The following is a 26,498-nucleotide window of genomic DNA, read 5'->3' as shown; positions in this document are numbered from 1 at the left end:
AGGTGGTGGAAGCACTTCAGTCACCCCAATGCTCCCTCCTCCCAGAAGGAGGCTCCTGGAGGCAGCTGCAGGAGCGATGTGGCTGCAAAGCAACGGGGGGGCACCTGAACACACGCTGCTGGATGTGCGCAGCTATGCTAATCAAGTGTGTGGCACTTGAATCTCTCCTGGGTGGCCGCCCAACTGCACAGCTTAGAGGGAACACAGGTCACCCCCTCTCATCCAAGAAGGATGAGACAAGAGGAGAAGAAAGAAGAGATACAGATAGAATTCTTCTTGTCAGTCAAGATATGTCTGCACTGTAATCCGTGAGCTGTGATCTGCAGCACATGTAGAGATACCTGAGTGGTGTATCTAGGTCAAAGTGAACTCCAATAACACCAGCAATGAAGCTGTAGTAGTGCAGGTGGTAGCACAGGCCTGCTCCTTAAATATGTACTCAGGGTCCCAGGCACTTGAAGCTGTTGTAATTCAAACTAGTTTTCACCTAGCTAGATCAAACCTGGGGTATGTTTGCATGTGTTGCAATCACACCTCCTGATTGCAGTGTAGACATTACCTCAGACAGAAATTTCTTCCTTAAGAGCTGATTCAAGCAACATTTGACTTAAGAAAGGGAAATTAATTAAATAAAATATAAAGGTTACCCACTCTTAACTCTGGTTGACTTTAATTAGTGGGTCTGGAGCTCTGTTCCTTACACAATTACAATTATGCCACTGTCTCTACCTGCTTCTTAGTTTCTGCCACTTATCACCCACTGGCTGGTATACTGTTCCTTTCCTATACAGACAGAATCATAGAAGATTAGGGTTGGAAGAGGCCTCCGGAGGTCATCTAGTCCAACCCCCTGCTCAAAGCAGGACCAACCCCAACTAAATCATCCCAGCCAGGGCTTTTTCAGGCCGGGCCTTAAAAACCTCTAAGGATGGTGATTCCACCACCTCCCTTGGTAACCCATTCCAGTGCTCCACAAGTGTCCTGGTGACATAGTTTTTCCTAATATCCAACCTAGACCTCTCCCACTGCAACTTGAGACCATTGCTCCTTGTTCTGTCATCTGCCACCACTGAGAACACTAGCTCCATCCTCTTTGGAACCCCCCTTCAGGTAGTTGAAGGCTGCTATCAAATCCCCCCTCACTCTTCTCTTCTGCAGACTAAATAAGCCCAGTTCCCTCAGCCTCTCCTCATAAGTCATATGCCCCAGTCTCCTAATCATTTTTGTTGCCCTCCGCTGGACTCTCTCCAATTTTCCACATCCTTTCTGTAGTGGGGGGCCCAAAACTGGATGCAGTACTCCAGATGTGGCCTCACCAGTGCCGAATAGAGCGGAATAATCATTTCCCTCGATCTGCTGGCAGTGCTCCTACTAATGCAGCCCAATATGCTGTTAGCCTTCTTGACAAGAAGGACACACTGTTGACTCATATCCAGCTTCTCATCCACTGAAATCCCCAGGTTCTTTTCTGTAGAAGGTTAGCCAGTCGGTCCACAGCCTGTAGCAATGCATGGGATTCTTCCTTCCTAAGTGCAGGACTCTGCACTTGACCTTGTTGAACCTCATCAGATTTCTTTGAGCTCAATCTTCCAATTTGTCTAGGTCACTCTGGACCCTATCCTTATTGTCCCGTGTATCTACATCTACCCCCAGCTTAGTGTCATCCGTGAACTTGCTGAAGGTGCTATCCATCCCATTATCCAGATCATTAATGAAGATGTTGAACAAAACTGGCCCCAAGACAGACCCCTGGGGCACTCTGCTTGATACCGGCTGCCAACTAGACATTGAGCCATTGATCACTACACATTGAGCCCGACGATCTAACCAGCTTTCTATCCACCTTATAGTCCATTCATCCAATCCATCCTTTTTTAACTTGCTGACAAGACTACTGTGGGAAATCGTATCAAAAGCTTTGCTAAAGTCAAGTTATATCACGTCCACTGTTTTCCCCATATCCACAGAGCCAGTTATCTCATCATAGAATGCAATCAGGTTGGTCAGGCATGACTTGCCCTTTGTGAATCCATGTTGACTGTTCCTGATCACCTTCCTCTCTTCCAAGTGCTTCAAAATGGATTCCTTTAGGACCTGCTCCATGATTTTTCCAGGGACTGAGGTGAGGCTGACCAACTTCTCTTGGTTGAAGAAAGCCTCGTCTACCTCATACTCCTGCTCTGGTGGGCTATAGCAGATGCCCATTACGACATTACCCTTGTTGCTCTCGTCTCTAAACTTAATCCAAAGAATTGCTACAGGCTTTTCTCCAGTTTCATAATGGTGCACTTATAGAGCTTCTAAACTGTGTTTCCTCCAGCCTGTGACTTCCCATCATGGCTGCCACATCTCTTACCCCATTCCTCCTTCCTCGTTCTGCCCTAATCTGATTTGCAGTTCTCCAATGTCCTGTCCTGTTTAGGTGAATACTAATGAAAGTTGTAGGCTGGGAATAGTAATCAATGTTAAGCATTATTTAGGGGTGAAGCTGTTCTCTGTAGGGAAAAGTCACTGCTGTATTATAACATATTCTGTTACCGTGCTATTTTCAAGAATTATTACAGATCACAGAAGGCCAGTGGTAGAACTAATTTTGTGAGTAAATATATTAAAATAGACTAAATAGAGCAAAGTAAACAGCCATACCGATTGCCTCAAAACAACTTTTAGCTGCTTTTATTATGGATTTCAAAGGTCGAAAGCAAGTTAAAACTATCAGTTAGTCTGGGGTGGTGTAAAGGGCACATCTGTTTAGATTGCACAATAAAAGGTGAAACAATATTATTGTTATCTATTCAACATCTGCTGTATCAAATTAAATATTGTTTTTTGTAGGAGTACAAACAATATAATTTATTCTCTGTTGCTTTTTGAGTATCTGCAGTGAATCAAACACAAAGAACATCACTCTTAACTCTCTCCACTATTAATACTTTTCTTATTGTTTCTTAATGTTTAAATGTATTCTCTGAAAATTCTACAAGGATATACTTTAATCTTTTCACACTAGCATGATTTTAACATTGCAAGCAAGTGTTAAGTGTCCAGAGTATATTGTGGAAGTATAACGCAACTAGCTATTGAATTTTAGATCAATATAGGTTTTAAATATTTTTCAGTATTGGACTGCGTTAAATAAAGGATTCAAATGGTTCTGCAATTTACATCTCCTGTTGTAAAGCAAATATGTTAAGAATGTTGGAAAAGTTTTTGTGCATGTGAAATACTTTGCAATCTTTCAGCATCTGGCTTCTGAAAATAAAGTGCATTTTTTAGAAATTAAAAAATTAAGCCCCTTAATCCCTTGCAAGATAGGAAAATATTATCCACATTTTACAACTAGGGAAGTAGAAGCAGAGATGAGTTAAGCTTGGGATTTTCAAAGGGACCTAAAAGAGGTCAGTGCTCAATATCCATGGAAATTCAATTTTACTTCTTTTAGGTCCGTTTGAAAATTGTAGCCTTAATGTAATTGATGTATCCAAAGAAGTAAGATAGTAGCAGATCCAGGAAAGTCTCTTTCATCTGAGTCCTGTGCATAAACTGAGAGATGATCCTTTTTTCAACTGCAAGACGATGGCAATGGTGTCTTCTCAAGTATGAGGAGGGTGTTAATTGGAGGCACTGACTATGCTCTTACCACTGTACTAACTCACTCCAGAATGGTCCTAGCTGTTGTCAAGTAAGCTGCCTAAACAGAAGAGTTTTTATGTATGAATCATTTAAATCATTGGTGAAGAAAGAAAACAATGGACTCTCCAACTGAGACTTTTTCAGTTGTACAAAATGCTTGGGGAATGGAATTTCTCTGGTGGTTAGATGCTTGTGGAGTATAGTAGTATGACCAGGCAAAAATAATTTTTAGGATTGAAAGTAAGCCATGGTTATAGCTATATTATTAAACTACTCCTGTTTCATTTTCATTATTCCTACATCTAAGAAATACATATTCTGCTTCCTAAGGAGACTCTAATCTCACTGTGGTATAGAAGGAAGTGAAATAAGAGTTCTGGCAAGGAAGACTGGAGTGCATTAGTGATTTATGCCCTGGATAAAACAAAAATGCCATTTTAATTCAAATCCAGTAAACTTTTGAGCTACAAAATTTTTATAAAGAATTTTATAATCCATAACATTTTAATGTCATTGACAATTTTGAAATTGGCTCTTGATTATATGAAGGTCTCTATTGTATTTTATTTTAATAAAAATAGAAATCCACTTGTAAGCTTCATTCAGACCACTGTAGGATTTGTCTGTCTCGATGTGTAGATGTAATAGTTTACACTGTGATATTTATCACAGCATAAGCCACAGTGGTGGTGTTAGTAAATTTGTTGAATGGGAGAAACTTTCATGCTGTGATTTTTGTCTTTCTACAGGCTCAGCAGAAGGTTTGGGGAAAATAATTCAGAGGTTTCCTCAGAAGGATTGGGTTGACACTCCATTTCCACAGGGAATAGAGTTGGTAAGTTCATATTAACCTTCTGTATTTTATAAACTTCTTAGAGCTGGAGCCTGAAAATGTAGTTCCCTGGGCACATTCATCTAGTCTGACATGGTATTGAACAAGATCATGTTAGCGGGATGTAGATAATGTCTTTGAGGTTCGTTTTCGGCTAGCAGAAGATACAGGAAAAAATTATCTTCTCCATTAACAGAAGTAACTGAAATGTAAGAAGTAGAAAAATGATTTCTAAATACGGTTGCTTGAAAGTTAAAAACAAATTTCTTTTAAAAAATAGTTTGAAAAGTGTAAGAAGAAATGTCAGTCCTTTTTTTGTAAAATGAATGTGTGTTTAATATACCGAAGAAAATATGAATAAATTTAATTTTCATCTTTAACCATTGCAGAATATTGTAGTTTTTATGTATGGAAAGAGATTCATTGAGTAATGAAAATTCAAATTTAGGATGTACAATGTAACTGTGTGGGGAGACCTTATTAGCAAATTATTACTAAAATGTAACATATATAACAAAAACGTATTAGCAAGATATTTTTATGACTGCATTTCTATGGTGGCTGAACAAACATGTCATGCAGGTATCCAGTATAACTGCATGACTTGTCTTGTGATAGTGCTTACCAGTACAAACTTTTTTTACACTTTAATATCTACTTCTGATAGAAGTTATATGTTAATTTAAAATTTCAGTACATACATGCAAATGAAATACAGAGTTAAACATACTACGTTGCTTTAGGAGCTACAGATAGACAATTAAGCAAGTATTTGTGTGGTTTTTTGGGGGCAGAAAGAACAGGGAGATGGAGAGTTAGATTACTTGATAAATGTGTCATGATTTTGTTGGAGCTAGAGCATACGTTTAAAGCAAGTTATCCATGGAATTTTGTTGTGGAATGGAAAAGAGAATTTTTTGCGGTCATGATGGTATGAAACATTGGTATCTATTCAATAACATTTAAGGCTGGTGCACTATAAAGTGCTTACGGCAGTTTAATAGATGAACTATAGCTTGAGATAAAATAATGGATATATTTGTCCAAGCAGTCTCTCTCCTTCCTCCCCTCCCTAGCCCTTCACCAGAATAAAAACGATATTATATCATGAGAACTTTTAGGAGAGTAAATTATAGGCTGAAATATGAGCTTTCTAACCAAATTTGAAATAGATATGAAAATGCTCAGTCATAGAAAAGCAAGTCTGTAATATCTTTCCATGTGTGCAAAAGTCTAAAATTAATGGTTTTATGCTGTTTTCATTGTGTTGAAAATTTCCCTGATAAAGCAATCCAAATGACATTCTGTGAATTGATTGTTAGAGTAGTAGTATAATTGCTGTCTCTTCTCTGATTCTTGGACTGCAATCTCTTTTCTATTATTAGCACCACATGTCCTCCCAAATCACTTTCTCTTAGTCTCTATGCATATCTCCTGGAATACCAATAGCAGACAGTTGCAGCAAAGTGGTCTTCTCTCTTTTCTTTCAACTCAGCATTAGTTATAAAATATCCATGAAGTAGTACTACATCTGCTTGGAATTTTGAACTGCTAACTTCATTAACATTTTACTAACTCTGTTCTAGCCATTCACATGTTGAAAAATGTTAAGTTTCCCACCCCTCCCCTCATCAGTTTGTTTAATTAAAACTTGAGTGTGTTTCCTAAATAAAGTAATAACTGTATCCTGACTGAATAAACTCTGAGACTGAAGGTCATGGAAAGTTAACAGGAGCCATCCTCAGTTGTGGTCATAATGAAAATGTTAATTAAATATATCTACATTTTAAACGAAAAAAGAAACTACAAAAACGAAATGAGTTGTCAAAAGATCAATTTTTTTTGGAACAAGGAGGTTAAATTCTTTTGTACTTTCTTCCACCCTTACTCCTCCTTCCTTTTCATTTCATAGATTTCCCCCCCCCCCATCAAATCTAAAACTTTTTCTTGAGCTAGAACATATCTTTTAGATAGACACCAAGTCTTTATTTAAAGACTCCAAGTGACGGAGAATCCACCACATTCAAAGGTAAATTATTCCAATAGCTAATTATCCTGATGGTTAAAAATTTGTGCCTTATTTCCAGTCTGAATTTGTCTAGCTTCAGCTTCCAGCTCTGGATCATGTTATTCGTTTGTTGACTAAAAATCACTCTATTATAAGAAATCTTCTTCCCATGCAGGTACTTTATAGACTGTGATCAATCACCTCTTAACTTTCTTTTTGATAAGGTAAATAGTGTGCACTTCTTAAATCTATCTCTGTAAAGCAGATTTACCAGGCATGAAATCATTCTTGAATCCTTTCTAATTTTTCAACATTCTTTCAGAAAGTGGATGCCGGAATTGTATTTAGTAATCCAATAATGGTCTCACCAATGCTCCATACAGATGTTTTGCTGCCTCCCTACTCCAACTTGATATTTCCCTGATGATACATCCAAAGATTGTGTTCGCTCTATTACCCGTAGCATTGCACTGGGACCTCTTGTTCAGCTGGTTATTCACCATGATCACTAGGTCCTTTTCAGAGCCACCGCTTTTAGCGTGCAGTCCTCAGTCCTGTATGACTGGCTGTATAATGTTGCAGTTGGCTATATTAAAAACATATGTTGTTTAAATTTCCCTCCCTCTTATCTTTCCACATTACACTTTCTCTTTTCCATTGTGAGAGAAACTCTTTGCCTTTCTCCTTCTCCCCTTCTCTCCTTTTCTGTCTCATATACATTTAGGAGTTTACCTGCTTCAGCTGAACAGACTGGGGAATTGTCTTTACTGATCTAGAACTTGAAGTGTATGGGTACAAATGGCTGAGCAGATGGAGGGTAGTCAGTCAAGGTAGTGAGATTTGCATAATCACTGTACAGTTACTGAGAAATAACAATTCATTTATTATGCAAATAAGAGACTCGTAGCTGATCAGTTTAGGGAATTGTGTAGCTAAGAGAACTGAGCATATATATCCCTGTATTCTAATTACTTGGTTAATTCCATGTCAGTATAATTCTCCATTATCAGAAACAGTGGCCCTTACACTTATCAGTTTACCTGTGATGAAGAGAGAGAGAGTTTCCTCGATGTTTGCAATATTTCCATGTATTTCACTATAGGAAATACCTTGAATTTTGCGAATACTTATTTAATTTTCTAAGACAATTCACAAGTTTTTAAGACCCACCATTGACTATGCCTTATTTTACCAATATAGCTACAGCAGGCACCATTGTAACATGCTGCTTTTGAGATCATGTTAATACAACTAAGAAAATGTTTTCCTTCAAGAGCACTTAGTCTCTATGGTCTGTTTCTGCATTGTGTCAAATTTAAGTATCTTTCAATGGTGTAACTATAACTCACTGATTTTGAATATAGTAGAGGATATTCTCTGAGAACATATTTTCTGTGTCTTGTTAAAGTCACACTGTCAGAAAAACATTTTCATAGATGTGATCCAAGAATCTAGTGTAACCATTACTTGGCTTGAGCATAAATTGTATTGAATTCATTAGAATACAATACAGTAAAAACAGTCCATCTGCAAACACAATACATGTGGAAAAAAAAGACTTCTCAAGTAAATCAGATTTTTATAGTTGTCAACATTTAAAAATTTTCTAGGGACAATTCTGCAATCTGTCTTGGCCATTATTTAAATAGGTAGTCAGCTGATGGAGGGTCATGAGTGCTGCTGGTGATTTTGGGTTATTTTAATATGGATAACTTATTTATTCAGGACCTCAAAAGATATTTGGAGTTTAGATAAGTGTCCGCAAGTCTGAAAACTTCTCCAAATTTTTGGAAGCCTTTTATGAAGCTCAGCATTCTTTCACCCTTCACAAAATGCTTTATTTCAACTTTCTCTCTCTACCTGGAGCTGTCTTCTTGGGGTGAGGACTTCATTGGTGTGTTAGGGTGATAACATGAGGTTCCCCTTCACCAAGGTAACTTCTGAAGAGTATTGGGCTCTTTCTCTCTCATCTTACATAATGAAGGGGGGAATGATGTAGGGCTTTTCTCCTCCTCTTCCCACTTTTTTCTTCCCTCTGTAGTCATTCCCACTGTTTTCTGCTTTCTGAAATTCTCCCATTTCTCTCTTCAACCCCCTCTCATCTTTGCTTTCCCTTTGTCTTTTTTTTCTGTTTTGATGCTGTTCCATTATTTCTCTGACCAGAGAGTGTTGATGCTAGCTGATGTAGCTATGTTGACTCTGGCTAACTCTGCTCCTCTTCTCTCTCCCCTGCCTTAGCTGCTGCAGTGATTTCTGGATGTGGAGAGTGGCTGAGGCAGGGAGGAATATGTATTCAACCATAGCCTTTCTACTTACTCTGCATAGTGATCAACTTTTTTTCCTCCTCTTATCTTTTTCTTTCTAAATAAATCCTTAGACAATCCAAGATTCTTGTTGGAATGAAACACCTAGGAGTGAAAATACAATTTCAGGGAAGTCTTGACCAAAAGAGGTTAGATAACAACTGTGGAATAGTGACAAGCAAATACATTTTCCTTTCCATTTATTGCAGGAATTGTTACTGACATAACTGTGATAGATGAGAGAAGCCTGTTATATTGAGATGTGCAGATGCTATAGGCAAAGGGATAATTCATAAGCATGTGTATCTTTTAAATGTAATATGTATCCTTGTGAGCTAGGGATGTATTTTACCTCCATGGGGGGAAGGTTACCAAGCTTCCCCCAACAGCTGAAATCATTGGTGAATCCCTGCAAATCCCTGGACAGGTAAACAATTCAAAAGCAGTTCCATCCCCTAGGAGAATTGCATACACGGGTTCAGATAGGGCTCAAAAGGCTAAGAGACAAAGAAAGGGTGTTTGGTATAATGGGTCATGACAAACTGACTCAGAGTCCCTCATCATGATCCAGAAACTGACATGAGATTGTAACCCAAGAGGCCGAAAAACCTGCTGGAAGGGTTTGAAGCACCTGGAAGCTGCCAGTGTCTCTCTGTGGAAGATGGGTGACACTTGGTAAGCTTAGCACCCAGGTAGAATGTTTGTTTTATTATGTTTTCTTTGTAATGCTTTTGTACTAAATAAATGTACTGTGCTTTGTGAAATCTGGTAATCACTGTCATAGACTTGGGAGAGAACAGAATAGCAGGTTCTCGATATTGAGGTCATATGAGACCTGTTGAGATAGTCACAGTGAATTTCAGGAGGACTGCAAGCCTAAATCCCTGGTCTGGAAGAAGGGGGATGCAAATGCCTGCTTGCAGAGAGGTGATGGCTTGAGGCCGGAGACCTCTAAACATAAACTATGCCGGGGGTCAGAGGTGCATTTAGCCCTGGAATTGTGACAGTCACGGAAAAAGTGTAGGCTGGATGAATTAGGTAAATAGTTATGGATTTAGGAATATTGTGTTTAGGGTAGAATGAAGTGTTTTGCCTGTTGATACTAGGCAGAGTAGCTTGATCTTGTAATTTGGGAATTACAAGGTAGACTGATTTTTGTAGCAGTGAAACTCTTGAAAATGTCTCTTTTATGTTTGTTGCTTGTATAAATTTGTTTGATAGGGAAAGCTTGTCTCTCACAATGTGATGTTGCAATATGACATAATGTGGGGTTCTGAACGTTTTAAGGATTTGTTGATGTAACTAGCTCTAATCTTTTCTTAGTGAGTATGTGTGGAACGAATTATGTTTGTATGTTTTGGAAAAAACCCTAAAAAAAAAGCTGATATACAGTTCTTTTTATTGTGATGTAATATAGTCCCCTCTTCACTAGCTATTAAATGAAGTATTTAAATGAAAGAAATAGTGAATAGAACGTTGAGCATTTGTATAGAGGCTTGAGCAAAAAGGCTACAAATCAGGGGAGCTGAGTATTTTCCCAACTGTCCCATTAATTTTCTATGTGATCTTTGGTGAGGTGCTTAACTTTTTTGTGCATAAGTTTCCCCCATCTGGGATACAGAAAATTGCTTACTCAGTTTTGTAAAGAACTTAAACATCTGTGTGTGAAAAGTGCTGTATAAGTACAAAAGTGTATATAAAGGAAGCAAAAGTTAGGCATATGACAATGACATATTAGAAGAGCTAAGCTTGAAAAAGATTACCTGTTCTGAAGGCTGAGATAAATGAGAAGTGATTGGCTTTTTACTGGAACACCTGTTGCACAACCATACTTGGGAGTCCATTGAAAGAGAAAGGCATGTTAACTCATATCTTGGTTATTATAGGCATCTTCAGGCTTCTGATCTTTAAGTTGGCATTTAAGTGATTGGAAGTATTTATGCTTTTTACTATCTAATGTTGCTGTAACACCCGGAGGCCACAGTCAGGATTGGGATACATTATGGTCAGTGCTAGACAAACTCTCAAGAAGAAGCAGTTGCCGTTCCAAAAAGTTTATATAATATGGTGATATTTTAGTGGTGGTAATTTTAATTGTTTGATGAAAGGTTAGTTAACGTTTAAAGAGTTCTACTGGAAGAAATTTTATTTACTATGAAGCATTTCTATGTAATTTTCTGCTTAATTAATGAAGAATAACGGGAAATAGTACTGGGTTCTGTTTTTTTTTACCCAAGTAAAAAAGGTATGTTTCTGTTTTAAAATATCACTGTTGCTCAAGAAAGGAAAATTCAGTTGATAGTATTTAGAAATAAATAAAATGCAAAAATAAGCTAGGCTTGGCACAGTCACTCTTCTTCGAACACATTATAGTTATTTTTGTCAGTTTTTTTAACATAATAGGCCAATGAGATACGCACAGACAGCCACACAAATTAATCAGAGTTAATTTTAGTGACAGACGCACAAAGTACAAGAATAATATTGCAAAGTCTTTCTGTGGCCGCCTTTAATGTTACATGATGATAAACCTGGAGATGCATAAATGCAATATAGTGTAACTTTTTGCTTTTGTTTACTCCATTGCTTTGATTTATATTATATTATTTTCCATTGTCACCTACTCATTGGAAGAGAAAATAAATATATTGTTTTTGGAAAAAATACATTTTGTTTGTGAGAAGTAACCAAGACTGCATTTTTTTTAAATGATGTGATGTAGGTATGTTTTGTAGAGACACATCTTTTTGAAAAATACATTGGTTTTAGTTTTTTTAAATTATTTTGGAGCACTGCCTTTTTCCCATGGCTATTCTTTAAGTGGTTGCTTTGAGTCATTTCTAATAATCCCAAATCACTGAAATGCAGTCCAGTTTCCTAATCCGTATTGTATGATCCACTGAAATACAAGCCTAGACATTTGAGTTAAAAATGTTTCTCATAGTGTAATATAATGTTAAGGTACCGAAGAAAATGGGGAATATTTTTATTAGTGTTTTAAATACTGTAAATATTAGGTTGAGTAGTACTAGAGTATTTTTTTTCCTCCAAAAACCATTAATTGCTTGGAAATTCGAAAGGCTTTGAGTTTTCGTTTTTGAATTGTTTCTAAAGAAGCAATGTTGTCTCTACCTGGACAGTAGTGACAATCTGTAAGATAAGTTAAGAGGAAAAGTTCAAGTAATTAGCCAATTTTCTTATTAAAAATATGCTTTTGTATATATGCTTATCAGTATCTCTCCTGGCCTTTTATCTTGAACACTGAGCACATTGATGGATCATGGCTTCGATCAAAAAACACAGCACATGCTTTGCACAAGGGATTCTACAGAGGCATTAAATTCACAAAAGCAATTGAAGGAGGAGTTTTCAAGGAAATTGCCAGATTACAGGCTGATAACTCTACTAATGCAGCATCAGAAGAAATTTGACTTAATTTATTAACAATTAAGAATGGGAACCACAAAGCCATCCTCCTGGTCAATACAAATTTGGGATAGTTATGGTAGCTGATTGAAAATGTAGAGATACAACCTTCTTGAGTCTTCAGTCAAGTGTCTTTGAGGTTGATGATTATGGAGAAATTTTGAATTTCTACGGTGCTCTTTAGTAGGGTTGCCAATTTTGGTTGGATGTATTCCTGGAGATTTCATCACATGACATAATCTTTAATTAAAGATTAATCTTTAATTCCTGAAGACTCCAGGCCAATCCTGAAGGGTGACAACCCTACTCTTTAGGTGTGTGACTGCTGTTTCTTCTTCCTTAACAAGGTTAAGGCTGAACATCCATGCATCAGTTTAGAATGATTGCACTGGAAGAGGTCTCATCTTTTTAATTTTATTTTTGTTGTCTGAACAAATGGCAAGGACTTCTTTGTCATACTTTCCTCTGCACTGGAAATACCTTAATTATTCCTAAACAAATCCTGTCTTAAGTCACTCTTATGCCTCAGTACAAAGAGAGGGAATAGACAACCTTTCCAGTTCAAATTACTCTGTTACTGAGCCAAATGGTAGGGCAATATCTAATTTTGTCTCAGGAAATTGAGATTGTGACACTTGGGTACTATTTATCACACCAAAAGTTTCCTTATTTTTAAGTAAATAAATATTTCAGACAAAACAATTGAGCTGTCTGATTTCTAATTATATTTGGAATTTTAGTTAAACCATTACAGTCAACAAACAGATTTAAAGGCACACTAGAACTCTCTACTAAATACACAGATTTCAATTAAAATATACAATAATAATTGAGGTATTTTCACATATTCATGCTCCAAATATTATTTTTCTGGAGGAAAGCCTATTTAGTGCTTGAACAAAATGTTCTTTTTTTTTTTTTCCAAGTGATCCATTAAGCCAAACCATTTAAAGTTTGAACTTCCAAAATAAACTATAAAAACCAGCTATTCAGAGGTTGAATTAAGGACAACAGTTTAAACAGCTTTAAAGATCAGCTGAATTCTGATTGCCGTCCAAACTTGGTAAATTAAAAATGTGAAACTCATTAAGATTGAAGAGTTAGAGCTAGAGGTGACGTCTTTGGTACATCATCCAGGAAACTCAGGTTTGGGAACAATATTGTTTTTTCAGTTCTTGAGCTCGTGTAACATGTCAGTAGTGAAGAAGCAACACTGACAGTCCTTTGAAGGGAAAGGATAAGATTACGCTGTTTTAACATGTCCTGGTAACTATCTTGAGGGCAGCATTAATCTTGGAAGAAACTGTCAATAACTACACAACAGAAAATTCTATCACAATGTGTGAAGGAGATAAAAGATAAAAAGGATAGGACTATAGACAGGAAAACTGATGAGACGTAAGGATGATAACCTAGTTTTATGTATATACTTGATCTAACTCAATTTTATATTATATCTTTAGCAAATAGTATGAATTAGACTGTTGGTCAGAGGGAAGGGAATTATACCCATCCTTCCCCTCCTGTCCATAATGTTTTCCTTATCTTTGTACTTTATTTTGTACATAAACTAAAATTAACTTTTTCTTGGCTATGTTACAGAATTTTAGTACACATGGACAATGTAAATAGGGACTCTGCCCAAATTGGTTCTGTGTGCTGTCTTTCATACACTGATAATTGAAACTGTGCCCAAAAGTAATACCTGCAGAACTTTACTAGGTTTAATTCTTTCTATGCAAAAAGAAATGTGAAGATCTGAGTTAAGCCTCAAATTCAATGTTTTGTAGACTATCTAAATCGGTGCTTCTCAAGCTATCTGATGGGGGGGCCGGCAATATTTTTTTCCAATATGCATGCAGACCAGTAGCTGATGGCTCGTGGACTGACACTGGTCTGCGGACCAGCACTTTGAGTAGCACTGATCTAAATAACTTGGTCAGAAAATATATACTGCAGTGAATAATTGTGCTTTGTGCAGGGGATGAACTAGCTGACTTAACAGGTCTTTTTTCCATTCCTGTTTTTGGTATTTTATGAAACAAACTAACAGAAATTTAAAGATGGGAAAGACCTATGCCTGTTTCATAAGAGGGTCCTAATACTTTGAGTTTGAAAATGTCTGTTAGGTCGTCTCGTGTTACCAATAATATTTTTCCTTTTGTCATGCCCAGTCCAGTTTTAAATGAGGGACCAATATGTAAAGAATTGTATGTAATAAGTTTACACTTTACTGAGCGAAAGGAACTATTCCAAGATCGTTTGGAGAGCCACTCAGGAAAGTTGGTGACCCTAACTCAACTTCCATTTTCAGCTTTTGTTGCCATCGTAATTTTACTAATTAGCACAAATTTATTTGTTTTAACATTGTATCTTAACTTTTAACAGCTCATCATCCATCTCCTAGTCCATCAATACTGAAGCTTTGTCACCACCTTGAGTATGTTCCTTGTTTAAAAGATTGTACCAGTCTGTGCTAGAAAAGGGTTTGGACATTATACGGTATCATTATGGCGTTGAGCTATGTGTGATTGGAAAGTTTATTTAAATTGTTTCTACTTTTATGTATACTCTGGTGTTTTTTAATGTACATTAATACATTTATATAGCAGATATACTGGACCAAATTCAACCAGGACTTACACTCTGTGGAAACCAGTTGAAGTCAAAAGGGTTTGAGTTAAGAGTAGAATTTCTCTATCTGTACAATAAATTATATGTTTTCTGGGCCTGAAAAGGACCATGAAATCTCCGAGGAATGAACGATACAGACCTCTGCTAAGATGTTCTATCAAGTGGATATTTTATATAGTAGATGTATTGGACCATCTTCTACCCTAATTATGCATCTGAAATCTCTCATTTTACTTATAACACCTCAACATCAGCAGATCATCAACACACTGCCTAGCAAAATTCCAGAGTGCTTTGCCTTTGGCTCTGACAAATGCATATTTTGTTTGTTTTCTGTGTTAAGAAACTTTAAAGCTTTCAAAATAAAACATAATACAGAGCTACTGTGTGCTAATCTTAAAAATAGGAAATTTACATTGGTCCAGTAAGAACTCAGTTCAGCAAATCACTGAAGCATGTGCTTAAGCTTTATGGACATGCAACTGCTTTGTTGGATAGAGATGGATTTAAGCAGATGCTGAAGTGCTTCGTTGAATCACGGCCTCCAGTTTTGAAAAGAAGGATGCAGTCTTCACCCACATAAACCAAAGTCAAAGAGAGCTTCATGCCATTGTAAAGGAATATATTGCATTTTGTACACTTAAATGTAATTTCATTTTTAAAGAAATTTTAAATATTTCTATCATCATGTTCCTATTACACCTCTGCCGTTTAGGGCAGTGACGAAGCTCCTCCACTCCTATCTGCTTCTTGCAAGTCTTTCAGTGGTTCCCAGCTGTGCCCCAGATTTTTCAACTGGTCTTCCACAGTCTTTGCCATGTTGTTTTTAGTTGCTGGCAGAAGAAGAATAATCTAAGAAGTAGATAATGTTAGAAAATCTCATTCAACTATCTTTGCTGGGGTGTTTTTTTTTTTTTTTTTTAAATTCTGGATGATGACAGGTGTGTTTATGTGTGTCTCTGTAATTTATATTAATTTTCTTTCCTTTTTTAAAAAAATGATGTGACCACATGGCTATCTTGCAGTATAAAAAACAAAAATCTTATTTACATGTGTATTGGGTACCTTTGATCAAATGCTGCTGTTACACTTGTGTAAATATGTTGTTAGCGTCAGTGGAGTTACTCCCACAGGAATGACTTGCGTTAAAATTTGACCCTCTAAATCTGTGGGACTGGCATCTGTTATATAAATAAATAAATAAAGTAAATGATTACTGAAGCAATATAAAGCAGTTTAATATTAGGAAAGTTGCAAGACAACCAACTGGTTTCAGAGTAGCAGCCGCGTTAGTCTGTATTCGCAAAAAGAAAAGGAGTACTTGTGGCACCTTAGAGACTAACCAATTTATTTGAGCATAAGCTTTCGTGAGCTACAGCTCACTATCCGATGAAGTGAGCTGTAGCTCATGAAAGCTTATGCTCAAATAAATGTTAGTCTCTAAGGTGCCACAAGTACTCCTTTTTCTTTTTGCGAAGACAACCAACTGCATGTTCTTGCTTGTAGAAAGAACTTTTAAAAGGAGAGTATGTAGATAGGACAAGTTAGCTTTACTCATCTCTGCATATTTTTATCATTTATAAGCAGATTTTAACTCTGCTGCTTACCCTCCCAGACGGTGTCATTTGTTAAGGATCAAAGAAGGAGGCTTTGATGCCTAATGTTATATGGGGTACTCATTTTTGACCTTGGGCTAATGCAGTTGAATTGCATGGCATCTGCATGACTAATTTGAGAAATGAATGAGAATTCACATAATGAGACAGTCACACATTGAAATAGATGCTTATGCTAAATTTAATCTGGGTGCAGGTATATATGTGCACTGTAGGGAAAAATGAGTGGGTGTAACTATGCTACAGTCATGGACGTGTAATTTGCAGTTAGGTCAAGTGTGTGCAAGTACAAAAATGCATGTGTTTCTACACAAGTTTAATAATTTAGGTGATATCATTGTTTAAATGCCTTAAAAGGCAAAGCATTCATATATTACAACACTAAGAAAAATGCTGATGTGATATTGTAGACAGAAGAAAGAAGAGTTAGTAGCAGTTAACTTTCTAACTGGATTTATTTGAGCTAGGACTTCTTAAAATTTTAAAGATTGCTGTTTTACAGACAAACATGTTCAGTATCTGAGGAAACTCCCTTTCCAATTTTTACCCAGTTATAAAAAATGGAAATAAATATAGTTGAGTTTTAAATAAATACATTGTGGGGAACACCCACACATGTAAGGTTTTGTTTTTTTTTTTACACTGAAGTTGAAACCATGTGAAAACAGTCATGTTGCAGCAGATTCTGTTGTACCTTAAACATGCTTTAAGTCATTTGCTCCTACATAGTTTCAACTGAAGTGTTGAAAGAACCTTAGAAAATTGAGCTTAAAATGGTTCCTTTTCATGAGGACAGTTCCTGTTTTATGTTTGCAGTTCATTTATCCTTGTATGTTTGTGTGTGTGTGTGTATGTAGTAAACATATAATCATATGTGTAGAGGTCATAGCCATGAGATAATTTCAGAAACAAGTGTTAAATCACAGAGCTATGTGATAAATTCTTTATTGTGCACCTTTTGACAGCTTCACATGCTCCCTGTTTACTAATCCATCTCCTACACAAAACCAGATTAGAGGCAATCCCAGGATGTAGGCACACTATGACTCCCCCCACGCTCCTAGAGAAGCAGGGGAAGCAACATTGCGCTCTCTTTTCCCCTTCAGGTATAGCAGTAGGGGTCTCCTCCATATGAGAGATGCAGAGTTCCCCTATCCCCCTGAGAGAGGCAGGGGTGGCATCCGAGGTGCCTCCCTCTACTCTTCATACTTACCCAACAATTGGAATGTATATGCTTGAGTCAGCGTTGGCAGGAGTTTTCCAAAGCAGAGTTCTTGAAGTTAACTTCTTGGAGATGTACCGGGCAGTTCACACCCCTGACAGCTATTTTAGAGGTATTCTATAGATTCAAATATCACTGCATCAGTTACTCAGCTCATGGTTGTCTAGCTTTTCTTCTCAGGTGTGAAGGCTAGAAACTTTTTTAAATCTTGATATTGTGATGTAATTACATCACTCCCGGATTTGAGGCCCTTGACATGGGCCTGTAGTGCCCATTTCCTTAATCCGCCATGTCCTTGGAATTTATTTTAGCATTTTGCACCTCCTGAACAGCTTCAAAAACCCATTGTTTTAAGAATATCAATTTACCTGAAAAATGTTTTCTTCTTTACCAAATATGGAATTCAGCCCCCAAATTGCACCCGTCCAAGACTCAGATATGCAAAATTAAGCTGGGAAGCGCCACATCTCCACTCCTCCCCCTCCCTCAGGGAAAGTCCTAAGTGCCGCCAAACAGCTAAGGAGCACTTAGCACTTTCTGGGAGGGATGGGAGGGTGCGGGGACGTGCCTTGCTCCAGAGAGGAGGTGGAGTGGGGATGGGAAGAGGTGGGCCGGGAGTGGAGCAGGGACAGGAAGAGGCAGGCCTGGAGCATCTCCCAGCAAAGTCTGCACCTGTTCTTCACGGGGGAAGCTGCCGCTGCTGCTGCGCAAGACGCTTCTTAGCGTCCTTGCCTGCAGTGGGCTGTGCCTGTGTGGGGTAAGCCAGAGGCACCTCCCAACCACAGTACAGCACAGTACTGTACAATAGATAATGCCTTTGGTGTGCCCCCCAATTTTTTTTTGGAACTTGACCCCCCACATTAACATTAAATCTTATGGGAAAATTGGATTCGTTTAACATTGTTTCACTTAGTTTCATTTTTCAGGATCATAACTACAACGTTAAGTGAGGAGTTACTGTATAGCCCATTTCCTAGGCATTTCTACTAGAACTGACTTCAGGCCTTCCTTTAGAAATATTAACAAGGTGTTTAAATATTTTCAATATGTTAGTGACCTTTGTTTTCTTGAGTTCAGAACAATACTTCTAAATACCTTAGATTTTTACTCGACTCTCTTTCTCATGTTTGGTGTAAAGTAGGTGCTTAAACCTATAGCATAAGGTAAGTAGTAGCAAAGTTACGTTAGCCTTGTATAAGAGTTTCTAACAGTCTCTCACTTTATATTCATTTTATTTGACTTTAATATGAGAGTTGTTTGTAAATTTATGTACCTGGAGTGAAGCTAGTCAATACTGTTGTTTTTGCCAGGTCATCTATCTAATATCTTCCCTGAAATTTTTGCCATAGGAGAAAATTCTTTTTGCCCTCAGAGCTCTTGTCTTTTGGATAACAAGTGTGCAAAGCCTTGCAAGCCAAAACCTAGAAAAAAATACCAAAAAACCCCCAAACAAACAAACCCAAACAAAAAAAGTTCTGATTGGTTCTGTGATTACCTGGGTAGTATTCCATCACAACCAGTGTCATACCCGACTCTACTTATTATTTTTACTGTAGTATAGAAAACAAACGTACATGTGGAGAATGTAATATATCTTTGGAAAAATAGTCTGTTTTCTGGTGCTGCTGTTCTGTTCTACAGCTATATTAGTATTTTTATTTATAACTTAGTTGCTTGTAAGCTGTCCATCTTTAGCCCTAGACACTGTTCTAGAGTCCCATCAACATGCATGTTGTTTTACAAAAACAAAATGTAAAGTCCCTGCCAGAAGGAATTCATAATCTGCTTTAAGAACCTCACTAATTCACACTGACTGGGAGACCATTGTAAACCACTGAATTTTGCAAATTAGTGAGGGCATATCCTAAGAGGCACTGAACACCTTCCATTTACATTGATGTCAATAGGAGTTGCATGTGCTTAGCACTTCTCAAGACTTGATTAAGTGACTTAAACCATAAACTAACAAGTAATGCTCCACAAAATGTACTTTGTTCCCTTATTGTGTCAATTGTGGCTTAATTTAAATCAGGGGTTCTCAAATTATGGCTTGGGACCCTAAAGTGGGTCACAACCCTGTTTTAATGTGGTTACCAGGGCTGGCATTAGACTTGCTGGGTGAGGCCCAGGGCCGAAGCTGAAGCCCAAGCCTCACTGCCTGGGGATGAAGCCGAAGCCCAAGAGCTTCAGGGGTCAAGTTACATACCCCCTACCTGGGGCTGAAGCCCTTTGGTGCCCTCGCCTGGGGTGGTGGGACTTGGGCTTTGGGCCACCCAACCCCAGGCAGCAAGCTCAGGCTTCGGTTCCCACTCACGGGGTCGTGTAATAATTTTTGTTGTCAGAAGTGGTTCACGGTGCAATGAAGTTTGAGAACTGCTAGTTTAAATTATTTAAGGTACTTCATAATATACTATTAAATGTAGTTTATTAAGTAAATATACTGAAGCGCTTATGACTACTACTACATCTTTTAGAAGAGCAGTTCTGAATCAGAGGTCTGGGATCCCTTGGGGGTCTGTGAGCAGGTTTCAGGTTGTCTGCCAAAATAAGCCAGAGAGGGGCCAGTGTTAAGACTTGCTGGGGCCCAGTGCAGAAAGCCAATGCCTGAGCAACTAAGCTTTGTGGGCCCCTTTGTGGGCTCAGGGCAATTGTCCTGCTTGCTACCCCCTAATGCCAGCACTGTCTTTTAATCTACTGGATATGCAGAAAAACAATTGTGGCACAGGTGGTCTGTAGAATTTTTATAGCATGTTGAGAAGGCCTCCGAAAGAAAAAGATTGAGAACCCCTGTTTTAGATCTTTCCTGAGAGATGAGGAAAAACATCAATGTTTTTGTACAGATTGTAAAGTGTGCACTTAAGCAAAGTACAGATTAATGAGATTTTAATGTGTAATTGTAGTATATCTTATTTCCTGTTGCATTCCTTTTTTCTTTAACTTTGAAATATGAATAGACAGTACAAACTAGAAAAAGTCCCTTCACTTCTTTATGGGTTGCCTACTACTTATGACGTGTTCACTAGAAGCAAGGTTCCAAAAGCAGTCAGGATATTTGTTTTAGAAATGATATAAAGGATTTATAGCACTGTAAGGAACCAACATGATATTCTGAATGATGCAATAGCTCTATAGTTGTTTTCTAATGCTGATATTCAATCTTTTGCTTTAATGGCAGGGATCCTGTGCTTCAAATCAGGCAGTGAAATAAACAAGCCTATAAACCATGTTGAACTGTAAAGACTATATTTTCATTGCAGATCGGAAGAGCGTGTTAATCACGTTCTTATGCACCATTATGGCAGTTTATATCTCAGACTTTGAGAGTGCAAATTTAAATTGCAGCAAGGATCACAATACAACTATTGTTACAGATAACACCTAACATTAAAAGAACTGAAAGAAAATTATTTTAAACTCTGAATTTACCATGTGGACTGACTTCTTACTCTTGAGTCTGTTCCCAGCACAGAACAGGCTGGAACTTCCCTAGTTATCAAAGATTTTTGGCCATTTAAGGTCAGGTAGGGTAACCCCCTTAGGACCAACTTTAGGAGATACAAACTGGAGTGGTATCTCCTGGAGCCTGCACATGAGACTCCTTTCAGTGTGGTCTACATATTGGGTAGGAGTTGCCTTGCGGCAGATGCTTGATCTAATATCTAAAGTTCAGCTTTGCGTCTCTGCTTTTAAAGTCTTGATGGTTTTAAACATTCATTGTTGCTCACTGAAGAAGGAACTTTAAAGTCTTAATGGCATTTTTTGAAAGATATATTTTTCTAGGTATATCATGTTGCCTGTTCCGCATTGTTTTGTGTCTAACAATTGCAGTGACTCACTGCATATGTGTTTTTGTCTGCAGCAGAAGGGAATAGTTGAATAAAGTATAATATACATCCTTTGTATGTTAAGTAGCGTGCTGATGCATGAAATCAGATTGGAATCAACAGTCAACACTCATCCTCTGATGTCTTTCTGCATATCCAGGAGGAATGATCTTATACCTCTTTACTTCTGGACACATTTCCCTTTGGCTCTTGACAGTTGCTCCAATGTTTCTCACAACTTTACATCTTCCTGTTGTGGGTAGGCACTTCCCTGTTGTTTAAAATTGCCTTATGCAGTTTGTGTGCTTGTTGTTGTTTTTTTGTTTTTTTTTTGGTTAGGAAAAGATTGGAAAATATGTGGGTTTGTGGAGACTCCTTTTGCCTTTTAGTTTCACAGGGTAAAAGTCCAGTAAACATGATACTTGGAGAGAAGGGATAATTTACCTATAGTTTTGCTTTTAGTATCTTCACAGACTCATAAATTTTAAAGCCAGTAGCTAATTTTTTTCAGCTAATCTTGTCCTAGCTCAGAATGACAGTTACATTAAGAATCGGAGGAGCAATGGTGTGGACTTAAGGAGGTATATAGTATATATACTATATAGTACATTGAAATTACTTTTTAACTTTTAAAAAAAATGGACTAGATTTCAAGTTGATGGTGTTCCTTTAAACTCTGAAGTGGGATTTTATATATACAGAGAGTACGTAATCCGTTTTCAGCTAAGGAATAAACACTAAACTATTCTAGGCCGTTAGTGATACACTGCAGTGTAAGCAATTTATTTAAATGTTTTAGGAGCTGGTTTGCTGTTTCTTGTTGGCTATTTCTATTATAGTTAAGGGTAGGTGTGGGTGGGTGAGAGTGAGAGAGACTTTTGGTCTATTGAATCCATAGCTATTTATCTAGTGGTCAAAGAAATTAGAAGTTGTAATCTTCAAGGCTGTGTAAATGGAGGAGGAGGAGAAATTAATAACCTGTTTCTTATCTAGTATTCTATTGTCCTGAACATAAGATTATGAAAATTGAACAATGGCAATATATGCACTGTGGGAATCCAGAAATGATTTACATGGCAAGCTAATTCCTATGATTGTGAATTAGTTTGAAATGTTCCCTAATAATTCAGGGAAAAGCAAATTAAGTGCAACTAAATTATGCTTTTATAAACTTGAACAATTTTATAAGTTGTAAACAGACTGTGTATGTGTATGGAGTATTTTGTGTATTTTGGAGTAGCTACCTGTGGGATTATAGTTACGATTTTTCAGCAGTCCCGTTTATAAATCTTGAATGTCTTCTTTTAGGATTAACTATATTGCTACTTTAAATTTAATTGGTGTGAACTTTCATGTGTTTTTGTCAGGCTTGATGCAGGTTTGTTTGTTTGCAAGTTTCCCTAAAATGGCTTATGTCAATTAAACATTAAATTGTAGATTGACAAAAAAATAAAATTCTTGTGGTGCTAAATCATATTTTCTTCCAGATAAAAGAATGCACTTTATAATATATTACACATAGCTAGACCATATTATGGTGAAAAATATACATTGTTATAGCTGACTTTGAAAATCAATGCCTCGATGAGTTTCATTCCCGTGCACTTGCAGTATTGACATGCAGTATTTATTTACCATAATTAACAATATTTAACCTTGCTATAAAATTATTCTGAGGTAGACCAACAAAGGGTAGGAACGAAGTCTAAAAGGGAGCTTTGGGGCACATTTTTTACTGTATCCAGGTTGTGCGGCTCCCTGATTCTGTATCCTGGCCAAAGCACAGGTTTGAGCTGTATTGTGTTCTTGCCCCTTCTCACCTGTGACATGTCCCTCACACCAAGGACTGTGGGGAGGAGCTCACTTTGCTGGCAATGCCAGCAGGCAACTTGAGGAAACGATTTTACCTCCCTGTGTGGCATGTGAATGGGTCAAAGAAGCACATTGGGGTAGAAAATCGGGTCCATTTATTGGTTTGTTTTTGAATCAAAAGTAGATTTGTAATCCTTGTACTACTTATAAACAGCATGGTTTGTGAATTTTTTAATAAGGGCTTCTTTACCAGATATGAACAACTGTGAAGCAGCTACGGTTTATTGCAATAGCTATTGCAAAGCAGCAAAACCTTTCTTAGACCTGTTGAGTTTGTATTAAGCAGCCTTTGCCAAATCTTTTCCCTGGTCAGCTATCTTCTTATAAGAAATTCTTACAGCATATTGTTTTCATTTATACAGAAGCTTCTGCTTACAGATGGAAAAGGAACTTTATGCTTCTTCCTCCTATGTCACTTTGTATTTTAATATTTGAGATATGTACCGCTGGTATGGGGAGCTAATATTATCACCTGCAGTTCACCTGAAGCTGCCCCAGTATGTAGGAGTGAAAGATCTTTGTCTTCTTCCATGTCTCCATCACTTCGTGAATTTGAAACAAAATAATGCAGACAATAAGAAAGGTCCTGAAAAGACAGGTTCTCAAAATAGAAATAACTTTAAGAAAAAGATATAATTATTTATGGTTAATACTCAGTATGTCTATAGATTCACTGCAGCGTTAATTAAGGAAACTTTCAGAAAGATATATCTCTGAGAAGCCTGCTTTCATATGTCACTAGGTGTTTTAACTCAAAAATTCATTTCTGTGTTAGAGGCAAATGGTGTGGGGATAACAGGATTTATGCTTATCTTTATGACCTGCTAGTTAGAACATTGCCAAAGAAAAACACAGAATTCTATACAGATGTTGAGCTCTTCAAGTGACACAGCTTTATCCTTTAATGTCATAAAGGATTTTTTCCTGATCAGTTAATAGTCTTTAGATGAAAACTGCCTTGGAGGTTGTCAGGCTTTCAGAGGATCTTTTTAAGAGAGACTAAGGCTATGGCTACATTACAGAGCTTACAATGGTGCATCTGCATTGATGCAGTGCTGCTAGTGCAGACGCTCTGAGCCGATGGGAGAGAGCTGTCCGTTGGCTTAATTACTGCAGGCCCCCGGGAGTGGCGGTAGCTATGTCAGCAGGAGAAGCTCTCCCGTTGACATAGCACTGTCCACACCAGTGCCTAGGTCGGTGTAACTTACGTCGCTCGGGGGAGTGGCTTATTCACAGCCCTGAGTGACATAACTTATACCAACGTAAGGTATAGTGTATACATAGCCTTACATGTTATGCATGCCAGGATAAACCCGCAAGAGTGTAGCTTTTGCTTGAGGACACCATTGTAGATGACCGTGAAGATTTGTCCACGTGTGTGTTGTTTTTTTTTAAAACCAGATCAAATCCAGTTAATCTGGTTTGAAAATGTTTGTGTACAAATTAGTGCACAGTGATGGACCACATATCTCCTCATTTATAATGAACTTTGGAGTCTTCTTATAAAGTGGACAAAATTTGCTTCAAATTTAATTAGTTTGGTGTATTGTTCATGAGGATGCGATTGCTGAGCACTGCTTTTTACATGCTCCAAACAGCTGTCCCAGAGTGCTTTGCAGCTTGACCATTACTGACCTGTCCGTTGACTTGTTTGCTCCCCCATGCTGTGATATCAAGTTTCCAGGATGATGCCTCCCCCTCTTTAAAAGTTGGCCTAGAGGTAGATTTTTCCCATTTGCTCCTGGATCCCAGTGTATCAGCATTCTTAATAACCGTGATAACACTCCAGAAGTCCCACAACATGCCTCATGCAGCTGCTTGGGGCTGTGCTGTGAGCTTATATTTTGTTTCCATCTGGGGAAAATTGTGAGTTCAGGAAGCTCTTGTGGACAGCCACTGGAATAAAGATCTTTTCATTGCAAAGCAGATGCCCATGAAGGGTTACGCTGGGGATGGTGAGTAGTTCCAGATAAAAAGCAAGCTGCTTAGGAGAAAGTACATGGATACAAGAGAGAAAAGGAGACAGGCTGGCAATGAACATGTGACTTGGCCATTTTACGATGAACTGATAGGATATGGCACATTTATAACACAACCCATCCTAGACACCATTTGGAGCCTGCTGTTTGAACTCTCCACCTCACTGAGGATAACTGGCAAGACCTATCGGAGAATGGTGGAGAGGAGCAGTCCACTGGGAACCAAGAGAAGTCAGGACTCTGACTCCAGATAGCTGGAAAACCAGCCCCAGTCTTGCCCTGCTGCAACAGACTCCCAATTCCTGCCCTGCATCAGATGAACCAGAAACCCAATGCCAGGACTGAAGAGTTGGATCTCTTGGACGGAACTTAAGCATGTATGTACCTATCTTTGCAATTAATTAACATCATGCTATACTGACATTCTGGCTCCGTGTGGCTACGCTGTTGTAGATCGATGTGAGCTTGGAGCTCTTCCAAGTATCCAGCCCTCACCTCTCTCCTTTCCTCGCTTGGCCCATGCTATCCATTGGGCCCTTTTTTACTTGTTTAAAAAATGACAGCTGCTCTTCCTGGACAGTTGGCCTCTGTGGCATGCTAAAGCCACGACTACTGACAGTTTTCAGATCTGTGGCATGAGGGCATTTGCCCATCTGTCTATTTTTATTTCCCTTTCTCATATCGTCCTGACCAGCAAACCCCTCTTTCCCCCGTTTTTGACATCTCAAAATAGCAGCCTCCAAGCTAGTGCAGCTGCAGTCTCTACCTTGCATCTCATCTGATGCAGATTTTTATAACAATAGTATTTATTTGTGTGGAATTCAGCAGTTTGAGATGGTGGTTACAGGAAAAGAAGTTTGGTTATATGGGTATAAATGGTAAAGGTAGAAACAATACTGCAAAACCAAAACAGAAACATAATTCCACCCCACCCTACCTCTGCAACCTTCTGAATAGCATATACAGCAGTCAGAAATCCCACTTAGCACTTAGCACTGTCCTCACATTCAGACCACTTAGCAGCTCTCAGGTTCCCCCCAAGACTGGGAAGAGTCTCAGGGAGGTAAAGTACCATATCACTTTTTTAATATGCATATATTTGCCTGTTTGGAATATGAACAGTAAGTCACTTTCCCCCCATACTTCCAC

The 26,498-nt window shown here is 38.0% G+C and overlaps 1 protein-coding gene across 3 annotated transcripts in view; it reads left to right on the top strand.

Moving 5' to 3' along the window:
- Positions 1–26,498, top strand: part of SBF2 (SET binding factor 2) — a 555,773-nt gene that overhangs the window by 97,028 nt on the left and 432,247 nt on the right. For all 3 annotated transcript variants that reach the window (XM_027819477.3, XM_027819476.3, XM_037899793.2), the window contains exon 2: positions 4,383–4,468. In XM_027819477.3, coding sequence (XP_027675278.2) covers positions 4,383–4,468 — 86 coding nt within the window. The remainder of the gene's footprint in view (positions 1–4,382; positions 4,469–26,498) is intronic.

Source organism: Chelonia mydas, chromosome 6 (genome assembly GCF_015237465.2).
Source record: "Chelonia mydas isolate rCheMyd1 chromosome 6, rCheMyd1.pri.v2, whole genome shotgun sequence".
NCBI classification, from domain to species: Eukaryota; Metazoa; Chordata; order Testudines; family Cheloniidae; genus Chelonia; species Chelonia mydas.
Note: the sequence above shows the minus strand (reverse complement) of the source record. Positions and strands in the feature narration are given on the sequence as shown.